The 13,452-nt window shown below is 45.4% G+C and overlaps 1 protein-coding gene across 1 annotated transcript; it reads left to right on the top strand.

Annotated features, from left to right (window-relative positions):
• The first annotated feature begins 5,153 nt into the window (after window positions 1-5,153).
• On the top strand, window positions 5,154-13,386 carry IPP (intracisternal A particle-promoted polypeptide). Its single transcript, XM_005238486.4, has 8 exons — window positions 5,154-5,517; window positions 5,613-6,044; window positions 6,367-6,522; window positions 7,265-7,432; window positions 8,226-8,363; window positions 9,664-9,786; window positions 10,422-10,642; window positions 11,588-13,386. Exons 1-8 carry the CDS (start codon window positions 5,229-5,231, stop codon window positions 11,810-11,812), a joined length of 1,752 nt encoding a protein of 583 aa, XP_005238543.2. The 5' UTR covers window positions 5,154-5,228; the 3' UTR covers window positions 11,813-13,386.
• The last annotated feature ends 66 nt before the right edge of the window (window positions 13,387-13,452 follow it).

Raw genomic sequence — 13,452 nt, 5'->3', positions numbered from 1 at the left:
TTTCCTTTTGGCAAAAAAAAGACCTGCACCTTTGATAAACTTACCTTAGCAAGCAGGTCTAATGTAGTGTGAAGCTGCAGGACAACTCCAGACAACAGTGAAAAAAGAGCCAAGCTTTGAAATCAATCATCTACTTCAGTTAAGTGCGAGGACACAGTTAGGATCAGACCCCGGTGATCTGGCAACTTTCAACATCTCCAAGAAAAAGCTGCAGTGATCCCCTACTACGGAGATTTAACTTCTCAGAGAAATGAGGGGGAAAACTCTCTCTGCTGCACAGTTTTGCTTCCCTTTAGCTACTAAAAGCATAACTCTCCTGCCTCTGTTTTGATCACCAACTGCTATCCAAGTCTTAGTATTCTTTTGGCCTCCTTCCTTAGAAATGCAGCAAGCTCTCTGTGGAGTTTGCCTTGGTTCCCCTCTCAGACAGCTGTGATTAATTCAATGTTCAAGCTCTCGAGTTAATTCTCTCATTAGATCACTTTCCTTCTTCATGGAATGATTATTCCCACAGGAGAAATGAGAAAGACTAAAACAATATTGTGCTAGTATCTGACATGCTGCATCCAGGATGTTTACTTTAAATCAAATTGCCTGGAATTGCTCCAGATCTATGGCTTAAACACAAGAATCTTAACTGGTGGGGAACTGTAGCCATGCATGTTGCACAACTTTCCCAGTTTCACTGGAATTCCTCCAAACCTCCCGCTAGGTAAGTGTACCCAGAACACAAACCTCTCCACACAAGTAGGTCAGATGACACAATCCTTTCATTGCTAGGGTATACCTTAAGACTAAAAAAGTCCTCTTTTTATTACTTTTTATCATACACCAATCACCTTTCTACCCAATGCTATTGTGAAGGTGAAGCCTGGAGCACACAGCAGTGAAATATTGCCAGTGCTCCTGAAATCACAAGCCATTATCTGTGCATTACTCACTGGGAATGTCACATTCCCTCTGGAGGCTCTTGCAGCTCTGGCATGCTCCCCAGTTTTGCTGCCTGCCAAATGGCTCCCCGGGGTATGGCTGGTCACTGGAAGGCATCACCCCACTCAGTTGGACTCTAGCACAGCCTGCTTCTCAGTACCTTTGGTGCAATGTGGATACTCAGGAGGGTTTCCTTAATACCCAGTTCAAGAATACTAAACCTATCTGGACTGACAACTCTGATATCAGGCAGTTACCTTAATGTCACCTTTACCTGAAGCCGTATTACAGTGAAAGTAATAAAAACACTTAATTACAAATTCCAAAATAGACAAAAAAGTTCTAAGAGAAGAGAAGAATCATGCAGCATGGCACTTCAATGAGCTTTACAGTTTCCCTAGCCATTAACAGTTCGGCTGAGAAATTGACCGAGCCATCACCACCTTGCTGGTAGCACAGGCCCTATATTCTGGGGCTGCCTGTGCAGAAAGACTGGTTTTGTGGACCCCTATCGCTCTCCATCCTTGGGTCAATTTCAGTTCAGACCTCTACCCTGCACGTGCACAAACACACACACATAATCATCAAGATTCATTAACCCTCACAGAAATGAAGGTAATAGCTCCTGAGTGTGGCTCAAACCTGCTGAGGGAGTGTTTCCATGCCTGGCTTAGGTCTGGAAAACGTGTTCTCTGACTGTGAAGCACAGTACCTTTACCCGCTGAGATGGAAAACATTCAGACCCTGAAGGGAAGCTTTTTCATCCACTAAAGCTTATGTATCACATAAAAACATAAGCTGACAACAGGTTTATGCAGATATCTAATTAGAATCTAGTGTCCGTAGCTCATTAGAGGCTTTTGGCTGAGTAGATAACATTATATCCAGTCCCACTGGGGTGATAATGGCTTAACCTCCATTGCCTTTGAGGAATACCTTGAAAGTACCCAGGGAGCCCCTTTTCTCCTCCAGTTACATGACTGTGAACTCCAGCAGCCTCTCCCATCTCCCCGCTACTAGGGGCTGCAAATTCATGATGCCACACATGATGCACTCCACTAAAATGTGCATCAACAGAGAATGCTGATCTGTATCGTTAACCTAGGGCATCCACAGTAAATGAAACACCTGGACAAATGTAGGCCTTAACAGAAAGATGTCTTGGAAGTGTGAGAGATGTAGCTTAGTGCACTACAGATATTTCTAGTCCTCATAAACTCTCAGTGGCTCTGTACCTTCTGCAATTCTGGCTTCCCTGAGAGAAGGCTGACTTCAAGTCCTTAAGAAACTTAGGGAAGTGGAACAAAAATGGTCATATCCTAGTAAGGCTTTGTGACCTGGACACTAAAACACAAAGCAAGCTCCTTTCCCTTTTGGTGAGGCTCTCTAACACCTCTCCTCTGACAGGTTAAGTGCATTAAAATACAAGTAGTAACTGCAGTGGGTAATTAGCAATTAAAGTGGCAATTGACTGTACCGTTGAAAGATGATAGTAGATGCCTTAGCACAAAGTGCAGAGATGCACTGTGGTTTGGAATGGGAAGTGAAGATTTCATACTCATGGAAACTGGGGCAGGAATCTGACCTGGCACGTACCGTTTGGCTTTCATGGAGAGTGGCTCCCTGTCACAAAACATCCCACAGGGTTTGTTGTACCTACAAATAGTCAAAGCCCAAGTTTCATGTCTCCTCTGCAAGAGAGAATTTTAGCAGCCAAGTATGGTAAGGATACTTTGTGAATACCAAGTCAAAATGATCCCCAAAGCTATAGGTATGATGGACAGACTTCTGACTAGAGGCAGACAGGCAAAACCACACCTTCAAATCGATTATTTTTCTTTTAGGTTTTTTTGAAACTAAAAGCCCTCCACCTTTATGGAGTTCAGGGAGGGAAAAACCCCAACAAACCCTTAGATCTAACAAAGATCATCCTGTAACAGAGGAGAACCACAACACCCCCGTGCAACAGCTTTTAGCCACCCATTTTTTGTTGCACGTTCAAATGTATCACCCTGTAGTAACAGCACCATCTGCAGGACTTGAGAGCAGGAGCACAGACACCTTAGCTCAGCAGGACATCTTCCAAGCATCTGAAAAGGTTTTCCTGAGAAGCCTTCAGCCAGGGAAATCAAAGCAGCCATGGGCCTCTGTGGGGTAACACAGGGAGGACTGCAATGCTTCATGGTACTCTGGCACAGCACAGGATTTTTTCAAGAGAAAGTCTGAACAGCTTGTCTGCAAGATTCTTCTCACTGAGAGGCTTTGGTGCTGTGGCAGCAGCACTTCTGGGCAGGCATGAGCAGTGGGACACGTTGAAGAGCATGCTTTTTTTGTCACCTGTCCTATATGTCCGTCGGCATTCAGCTGGCTTATTGGCAAGTGTCATGCTAGGAGCCTTCTAAATTAAAATCGAAGACATTTTTAATTCCTTCACTGCAATGACTGTCATTCTTGGTGTTAGTTAATCAAAAGGCTCCTCATTTCGCAGTGCAATTTCACACTGCCAGATGTACTTTCAGACTTACTCCTGAAAATCTACGGCTTGTTTTGGGAGATGCACAGTACCGTCCGGGAGCATTAGCGCCATCTTGCACAGCTTTTGTGCGGGTACAGAAGCAGCACGCTGAAGCAGTGCCCTCTTCCGGAGGCAGAACCATTCAACGCCGTTAACACGGTACCGGACAGGCCTTCAGGGCAAATTTAGCAGTCTCAGCAGCGTTATTTTGTGTCTGTAAATTTGGCGCTATGGTGTGAAATCCTAGTACTGGCCAAGTGTCTAACAGCTGACATCAGCCAGCGACTGAGCCACTGGCATTTAGGAGAATTCTAAGCCTTTTACTCACAGGCCACTTCCGATGAATAAAATGTCAGCGCGAGAGGGGTCTGGTTTCTTTTACTGATTCATCAGTGAAAGAAAAATCTCAACGCATTTATTAGCCTAGCTTAAAATTTGTACTGAGTTATATCAGCATGCCTCCAACTGTGTGTGCTTGCAGAAATCTTATTTTTCTATCTGGATCTATATTTTCTGTGGGTATTTTTTTAAGACCAGCTTGAAAGGTAACTTTACCACTCTACTGTCAAGAATATAATGCTGATGAATGGAGAAACTAACAGTCCCCAGAGAGTACCACGACTCAGATCCTTCCCAGAAGCACTTTTAAAAATTATTACAACGAAATGCAGAATCATGAGAAAAGCCTGAGGGGCCATGACCATTGTGGCTGTAAGCAGACATGTTTTTCTTTCCCAGCCTCACAGTAAATAGATATGGAAGCATTCCAAGAGGCTCTCTGATTGCTTTTTGCTGCGGCTGCATGTCATGTTGCATGTCATGCTGCTGGAACAGTTGTGGAAAGCTCAGGAGGGATGCTTTTCTCTCAGGATCAGTGCCAGCTCTGCCAGACCCCGTGATCGTGTGCCTGTAACTCAGTATGTGATGCTCATCCTTTGGTCAGTGCTCAGGCATGTGGTGACTCAGTGAATTATACAGACTAAGGTGGAAGCATGCTCTGCGATGAAACATCAGTGCTGGAATGATGAGGAAGGCCCAAACATGGCACGACATTACAGAGTGGGTGCGTGGGCCAGTTCCACCTCTGGTCAGTTGGCTCTGATGCCAGCACTGAGCAAAGGACAGGCAGTTCTCCCACCTTCCATCTCTGGGGTTTCCCCAGGCAGGCAGTAGCTGTGGTTACTCACCAACACTGCCAGGTTTCTCTCTCACAAGCACAGATTAAGGCAGCTAGAAATCCAGTGTGCAAAAGCATGCCTGAAGGGAATACAACTGAGGGACAGAAACTGTGAAGTTAGTGAACAAGGTGACATCAGCACCAGGCGCAGTAAGCAAACCCATCAGAGGACCAGCTTTAAACACTGACAAAGCTCCTCACAGAGCAGGCAGCCAGCCCATGGTGCAGCAGCCAGAGGCACCCGTGGGGGTTGAACAGGCCTCGCAGGGCCAAGTGACTAGGCAAGCACAGAGAGTAAGGCTCACACGGATGTACCACAACCAGAGCAGATCCACCTCTTAGTCCCCTGAGGGAGAAGGGCGCTCAGCACGAAGAACACCCCTCAGCAAGCCCTTGATGCACAACCCACCCCCGCCAGCCCTCTGCTCGCCTCAGCGAGACGAGCAACCCTTCCCGCCAACAGCCCCCGCGCGCCCGCCCCTCCCCCCCGCGCATGCGCCGCGGGCGGGCAGCGCGGGGTGCCGTTGCGCATGCGCCAAGCGCCCGCGGGCGGCAGGGGACGGCGGGGGAGAGGCGCCGCCGCCGCCGCCTGAGGGAGGGAGGGCTATGGCGTGCGCAGCGGCCGCGAAGGGCGGCGGGAGCTCCTTCTCCGACCGGCACGCCCGCCTCCTCCTGGCCCAGATCAACCGGCTGCGGGCCGGGCAGAGCTTCTGCGACGTGCGGCTGGAGGTGGGCCCGGAGGCGTTCGCCGTGCACCGGCTGGTGCTGGCGGCCAGCAGCCCGTACTTCGCGGCGCTCTTCGCGGGTGGCATGAAGGAGTCCGGCCGCGACGTGGTGCGGATCGCGGGCGTCGAGGCGGGCACCTTCCACACGCTCCTCGACTTCATCTACACAGGTAAGGGCCGAGGGGGGCGGCGGGGCCGGTTGCCCGGCGGTGGCCCGAGGGCCGCAGCCTCGAGCGGAGCCCCGCTGCCGTGTGCGTGCCCGCAGGGGTGGTGAGCATCGGGGAGCACAACGTGCAGGAGCTGATCGTCGCCGCCGACATGCTGCAGCTCACCGAGGTGGTGGAGCTGTGCTGCGAGTTCCTGAAGGGGCAGATCGACCCGCTGAACTGCATCGGCCTCTTCCAGTTCTCCGAGCAGATCGCCTGTCACGACTTGATGGAGTTCACCGAGAGCTACATCCACGCGCACTTCCTGGAGGTGCAGAGTGGGGAGGAGTTCCTGGCGCTGACAAAAGAGCAGCTGATTAAGATCCTGCGAAGCGAGGACCTGAGCATCGAGGACGAGTACCAGGTTTTCTTAGCGGCGATGCAGTGGATTTTGAAGGACGTGGGGAAAAGGAAGAAATATGTCGTGGAAGTACTGGAGCCCGTTCGATTCCCGCTGCTACCAGCACAAAGGCTGTTAAAGTACATAGAAAGTAAGTGAAAGAAGGAGAGAAAGAACATCAGGTGCTTGTATTTGAGCGAGCTGTGTGTTGTTCAGAGTTACTGTGTTTTGATGGATTTCTTTTAGGTTAATAGCATCATGAGTGAAAATGTTTACTCCCAAGCAAACGAGTCCTATTTTTTAACAAATAAGCACAGCTTACTTTAAAAACGTGCTTTTGAAAAAGTCCTGTAAAAGCAAGCAATCTTGATTTGTCTGCGAATTTAGGAGAAGCTAGTAACTTTTCTACAACTGAGTTACTTACTGTCTGTAACTTTTCACTGTGCCTTTTTTATTCTGCTTATTTCCTCAAGGTATTCCAGATTTCAGCCTTCGGGTGGCCCTGCAAACTCTGTTGAAAGAATATTGTGAAGTGTGTAAATCTCCAAAAGAGAACAAGATCAGCAGTTTTCTGCAAGCTTCTAAAGGTCGTCCCCGGAGGAAAGCCAGGAAGTACCTTTATGCAGTAGGTTAGAATGTGACTGTTTGAACCTTGTAAAACAAATTATGAAGTAGTATCTCATATTACAGTACTGAAGTAGGAGATACTGGACTTTTTTTTAATCAAAAAATAGCAAAATGTTTCATCTCGCTGAGTGACCATGTGAGCTGCTTTCAGCTTAGAATTGCACAGAAGTGCAGCATTCACATTTCTTGCTATTATGACATGGCATTCAAAGCCTAGATTTGTCTTTCAGAAATTATTTGTCTTGGGTGGTAAGCTGCAAATCAGGAAAAGATTTGCCCAGGGTTCAGTGCTGGAATGGTGTATGCGCATTTACTGCATTCTCTGTTCTTCTGAAGGCTGAAGTTTATCTAGCATACCTTGGTTCATGTGATAGGATACTTGAAATCGCAAGTTTTCAGCAAAACTGCAGCTTTGTATTGGAAGGGAATGCTCGTTTCACCCTATGGGGAAGTAATACCGACTTATGGTAGCAAAGGCTGTTGGCTGGTGTCTGTGTTTTAGTAAGAACGTCAATGGTAATATTTGTAGTGTTTTGAAGTGGTCAGCTCAGGAACAAGTTACATGACCCTCAAGGGAACCGTTCTTCCTTGTGTGCTGGAGGAACAATGCTACGTGGAAAAGTCCAGTTCCTACTGAAAGTGTCTAATGGCTGTTACTGTAATTTTTTCAATGGTTTAGATATAGGAGCATGGGGATAAGCAGGAAGCTATTACTCAGCCATGATCTTTTCACTTACTTTCTAGGTGGGTACACCCGGCTGCAAGGAGGGCGCTGGAGTGATAGTAGAGCCCTCAGCTGTGTGGAGCGATTTGACACCTTCAGCCACTACTGGACCACAGTGTCCTCTCTCCACCAGGCCCGGAGTGGGCTGGGTGTGGCTGTGGTGGGAGGAATGGTCTATGCTATTGGAGGTAACAGCTGAACTGTGCTTTCTTTGTTACATGGATGCTATAGAACTCGTGGGTGGGGATTTTTAAAATTCTTCTTCCTGTAATTGGTTCTGAGGAACCCAACAGTAGATAATACAACAGATGTAATAACAATTGAATTGCAGTTCCTTGGTGCTCTACTGACAGTGCCCTGTGAATGCCTGTTTGGGCTCCTGTGTTCGCCATTTTTTTACTAAGCTGCTCTCCCCTTATGGTGTAGCAGCTCACAGGTAAGTGTATGGACATGTGCAGGTATACTGAGAGGTGATGGATATTCTGCAGACTTTGTGTACCATCCCTAAGAGCATTTCTTTTCTCACTTGTAGTCTAGCAGACGCCCATAGTGTAAAAGGCTTGTGACCTGCCTACCTGGAAAGGCTTGTTGTGTATGTTTGCACAAGGGTGCGATGAGTAGCTATTCCAGCCCATTGTTAAAGAATGCATATGTCTACTGTTTTTTGTCACCACAAAACACATTCTTTGGTCTTGAAAACCCTGTCAGTTGTGCTGCAGAGTAAAAAGTGCATAGCACTGCGGTTGTCCACCCCTCTGATGTTTTTAGTAATGTTTTAGGGAACTGTTGATGAAAGCTGTTCCTAGTGGTGATTCAGTTCTGGATATAAACAAAGCTTTTGCTACTTTGGCCATTTGGCTAGCTAAAAGATGTTGTTGTATTCAAATGCTGTCTGTCCTGGAAGGAGTTGAAGAACTCTTCTATATCTGCAGTGCAAAACATTGTGCTTACCCTGTCTCTGTTTTTGATCTTACTGTGCAGGTGAGAAGGACTCGATGATTTTTGACTGTACTGAATGTTATGATCCTGTTACTAAGCAGTGGACCACCGTGGCTTCCATGAACCATCCCCGTTGTGGACTGGGAGTGTGCACGTGCTATGGTGCTATCTATGCTTTAGGTAAGTTTTGGGTTTTTTCTAGGTGAAGTTAATTTTGAAGGTTAATTCATGGAACTTGTAAATTGATGCTAGAAGTTTTCCCCATGTCCGATGGAGCCAATGCCAGCCAGCTCCGACAGACCCACCACTGGCCAAGGCTGAGCTAATCAGTGACGGTGATAGTGCCTCTGTGATAGCGTATTAAGAAGGGTGGGAGAAATCTGCATCAGTGAGAGGAGTGAGACTGTGTGCGAGCAACAACTCTGCAGACACCAAGGTCAGTGAAGAAGGAGGGGCAGGGAGGGCTCCAGGCACCAGAGCAGAGATTCCCCTGCAGCCTGTGGTGAAGACCACAGTGAGGCAGGCTGTGTCCCCTCAGCCCATGGAGGTTAATGGCAGAGCAGATACCCTCCTGCAGCCCATGAAAAACCCCATGCCAGAGCAGGGGAATGCCCAAAGGAGGCTCTGGGCAACCCACATTGAAGGAGATTTTCTGGCAGGGCTTGTGACCCTGCAGAGGACCTACACTGAAGCAGTCTGTGCCCGAAGGACATTTTTCGATGGTGCTCATGGGAGGGACCCACGCTGGGGCAGCAAGTGAAGAACTGCAGCCCATGGGAAGGACTCATGTTGGAATTCATGGAGCACCGTCTCCCACGGGAGAGACCCCACAGTGAAGCAGGGGAAGAGTGTGAGGAAGAAGGAGTGGCAGAAACAACATGTGATGAACTGATTGTAACCCCCATTCCCCGTCATAGAGAAACTGGGAACTAAGTTAAGCCTGGGAAGAAGGGAGGGGTGGGGAGGAATGTGTTTTTCTGATTTGAATGGTAATAAATTAAACTAATTTTCCCCAAGTCGAGTCTGTTTTTCCTGTGACAGTAATTGCTGAGTGATCTCCCTGTCCTTATCTTGGTGCACGAGCCTTTGGTTATATTTTCTCTCCCCTCTCTGGTTGAGGAGGGGAGTGACTGAGCAGTTTTGGTGGGCACCTGGCATCCAGCCAGGGTCAAACCACCACACTGGATGAAGTTAATGTTAAATGTGTTAATTCATGGAACTTGTAAATTGATCTTAAATATTACATCTTGGTGTTGCGAATTTGCAAACTTAAGTTTGGAAAAACAGCTGTTCACATGAGCATTAGTATACCAAATCTTTGTGGATTAGTTATTGCTCAATTGTAATTTATTTCCATTGTAGATTGTGTGCTGGTTTCAGAATTAGTCTGTCCTGGAAAAGTGCACCATACGTCTAAAAATGTGGCTAACATGCAGCTTCATGCCACTAAATTCTTCCCTGTGTTTGCTATTATTTGCAGGAGGTTGGGTTGGAGCAGAGATTGGCAACACAATTGAGAGATTTGATCCTGAAGAAAATAGTTGGGATGTGGTGGGAAGCATGGCTGTGCCTCGTTACTGCTTTGGGTGTTGTGAAATGCAAGGTGAATATTGTTAAATAGTTCCAAGAGCCATTGGATTTTGAAGCTTTATGTTTCAGTCATGACTTTTACTTTTGTCTTGTACTGTGCTGTCAATTGCTCACGCTTGTGCCTTGCTTACTTGTTCTTGTACCGTATTTTTCACTCTGCAGAACTTAAAGACTATGAAGTTCTTTGTCTTCTGCCTTTTATCTCATGAAAACCATACTGGAAGCCATGTAAAAACTGTTACCCAGCTAGTCTTTTAATAGTTGACTGTGCTTCCAGATACTGTTTTTATTTACCTTCCATATGTAGGTTTGTATATGTTTGTTTGTGACGATCATGAATTGCCACAGATTATTTTAAGATCGTCATGTCTAAAGACATCCAGACCTGGTCAGCAGTTGCAGCCTTCTGAATTCTCTCCGTTGCACTTGATTAATTGCTGCTTCCATCAAGAGCTTCTAGTGCCTGAGCCTCAAGTTACTAATAAAAAAAAGCTTTATGTATGGTGCTACTGGACAAATGGAGGATTTTAATCTGGCATGCTTAAGGCATCTTAATGTCAAGCTGAAACTTGTATTGTGACAAACATTTTCTGTCTTTCAAACCTTTGTGTTAGGAAACCTAACAGAGAAGAAATTTTGTTTCTACAGGTTTAATTTATGTTGTCGGTGGTATCAGCAATGAAGGAGTAGAGCTACGTTCTGTTGAAGTCTACGACCCAATATCTAAACGTTGGTCTGAGCTCGCTCCAATGGGCACCCGAAGAGCGTATCTCGGTGTAGCCGCTCTCAACGATTGTATCTATGCTGTGGGAGGCTGGAATGAATCTCAGGATGCGCTAGCTACTGTAGAAAAATACTCCTTTGAAGAGGTATGGTAGAGTCCCTTCCTCTCATAAATGTAGATTGCATCAACTTCGTGTAAGATGCTACAGAGGTAGCCTGCTTCCTTTAAAAAGAAAAAAAGTTGGAAATTACATTTTCTTTTCACTACTGGCTGGTAATCAGAGTGAAACAAAGCTTTGGTGACCTCAGGGTCTGTCTGTCCTAACCAGTCTGTAGAATCTTGCTATTTGGCTTAGTGAGGTGTTTACAAAGATTGTATGCATGCTTTTGGGAAACTGAAAGCTCACCAGTACTGATGATGCATAGATAATACTGCAGTTTGGTAAACACTTCTTAGGGTTAAGATGGGGGGATAGATTCCCTCTCTGCAATAGAATGGTCAATAATCTGACTAGAGAGAAAAAGCTCCCTGAAAAAGTAAGAGTTGCCCTTTGTTGCAAAAGCTGAGGATCTTTCTTATGCATCAAAATGTAGTGGTGTTTCAGCGTGACTAGAAAAATCACTTTGAACACTTTTGAGTAAGGTAAGAAATTACTCCCGACTGTTGTTACTCATGTTTCTATGATGCTCTTTGGAACAGTAGCCACTGTTACAAGCAGAACATAATCCAGTGTGCCACTCTGTTCTATTCTTGGAATTGAATCTAGTTTTCCTTATTTCCCACCTCAAACTGTGTAGCAGTTCTCCATTTTGGAGACAGACTGCATCTTGCAGTGCCCAAAGAAAGGGAGGGTTGTTGTGTATGGATAGTATGTGATCTGCTTTTTAGCGACTAGCAGGATTTGGGCCACTTGTCAAAATGTTGTCATTTCAGTCTTGATAATCCTCTTGATACTGTACACATGCCATATTTGAGCCTGTGAAGCATATGCGTAGTGTGCTTTGCGTATGTTTCAGTCTTTAAGCTTTAAACGTTACTTTTACCAGAATTGCCCTCAACCTACTTGTTGACTCTTTCACCTTCTCATTAGGAGAAGTGGGTTGAAGTTGCGTCAATGAAGGTACCAAGAGCTGGCGTCTGTGTTGTGGCTGTGAATGGATTTCTTTATGCCTCGGGAGGCCGAGCTCCCAGTCATGATTTTGCTGCTCCAGTAACCTCGGACTCTGTTGAAGCTTATAACCCTCATATGGACAGTTGGACTGAAATTGCCAACATGATTACCAGTCGCTGCGAAGGAGGTGTAGCTGTGCTGTAAAACACAGAGAAGACAAAGAATGAGTAAATCGTGTCTCCTCATATTTCCAGTTTCATTGGCCAGAAACCTCTTCTAACACAGGAGCTTTTGTAGAGACAAGGGAGAGTTAAATCTGAGGGATTTCCCTGAGCAAAAAGAAATATTACCACTCTTGCCCTTCATAGTAAATTGGCTTATCCAATGTCTGTCTTGGGAAGTATTCTGTTAAGAGTAGGAATGCCTCTTACGACTGGATTAAGCTTACTGAAATAAATGGCAAATTTACCTTGTAAAAATCTGAAGAAATCATTCCAGCACATTCAGAGACATTAATCAAGCTGTTAACTCTCTAAGGTGCACCAAAGCTAGCGTCTTTAGCTGGCCTTATAATCCAGAAGGTTACTCTAGACAGCTAGGGGTTACCTATAGATAAAAGCAGATGGGCTTACTTGGTTAGCGTTAGTTGTCCTTTTTTGGCAGAAAACAAGAGAAAACAGATGGGGAAGACTTAGTACCTCTACTTACGACCTTGACGCATTTGAGCCTCTTGTCCGCTGCTGGACATGATGGGCATTAAATGTGAATTGGGGTATTTACTTTCTGGCCGCTGCACTAACTTGGATGGTGAGTGGCTGAAAAATTCCTGTTCTGGAAGGTTATTTTCACAGTTCTAATAATGCCATTACACTTCAGCATAGGCTTTTCTTCTCAGTGGTTTCAGTGGTGACAGCAGAGCTCCTTTTTGAGTAAGCTCTGATGAATTTTATATAGAAATGCTACTCATTAGATTAGCTGTTCTGTTTAGTACTGCTGTTAGTATAAAAAATACAGGGAAAGCCTTTTGCCCTTTCCCCCTCACGCTGTAGTTAATTGTGTTTTTACCCTGTGTGACACATGCTGAGACTTGGCATTGGAATATGTGCTATTCTAAAAGGTACACGCTTTGTTCATCTTTGCTACATCTTGTATCCTGTCTCTTCCAGATTTGAGTGGATGGAGTTTTTGATGATAGATTCAGCTGCATTCAGCATTAAAAGTGATGCTATTACTGTGTTTTAAGGAGTTTGTATTTAGCTTGGATACACTTAGAACAATACTACTAGGAGTTTGGAGTTCTAGATTCATTTAATTAACATACTTGAAGTTGCTTTTTGCACAACGACTGCATTTTCTGCACACTTGCGGATGAACTGGATGGAGTCTGAAAAGGCTGTTTGAACTTTGATAGAAGACTAGAACACAAAACCACAGCTGGAATATCACAAAACAGGAAGCCTGCACTGTGTAGGTCAATATCCCCTGTGTAAAATTAACAAATCAATACATGAATAAAATCCTCCAAGGTGAGTGTTGCAGGTAGCTTAAGAATCTAGGTATTGCATTCTAACATAGGGTTGGGTTGGGAGATTGCCAGGCTAAAACATGTAGATGGAGCATTTGTTTCTCTTGACCATTCTATAATCTTGTGTGTGCTTTTACTTCAAAAGATTTCTTACGTGTGTAAACTAATGTCTATGCTGTCTCTTTTTTTTTTTTCTCCAAGTTCAGGCTTGTTTTAAACAGCTTTTCATAATAAAATGCATTTTCAAAACTAACTGTGGAATACTCTTGAATATTTGTTTTCCTAGCATCATGAGCTGTATCACTGCCACTTTCATAGA

This window comes from Falco peregrinus, chromosome 10, assembly GCF_023634155.1.
Source record: "Falco peregrinus isolate bFalPer1 chromosome 10, bFalPer1.pri, whole genome shotgun sequence".
Classification (NCBI taxonomy): domain Eukaryota; kingdom Metazoa; phylum Chordata; class Aves; order Falconiformes; family Falconidae; genus Falco; species Falco peregrinus.
The sequence above is the reverse complement of the archived record's forward strand: the minus strand, read 5'-3'. Positions and strand labels throughout refer to the sequence as shown.

Coding starts and splice junctions, on each gene's coding strand:
- IPP (XM_005238486.4), top strand. CDS start 5,229: ATGGCGTGCGCAGCGGCCGCGAAGGGCGGCGGGAGCTCCTTCTCCGAC. Junction 5,518..5,612: donor CCTCGACTTCATCTACACAG/GTAAGGGCCGAG, acceptor GCGTGCCCGCAG/GGGTGGTGAGCATCGGGGAG. Junction 6,523..7,264: donor GAAGTACCTTTATGCAGTAG/GTTAGAATGTGA, acceptor CTTACTTTCTAG/GTGGGTACACCCGGCTGCAA.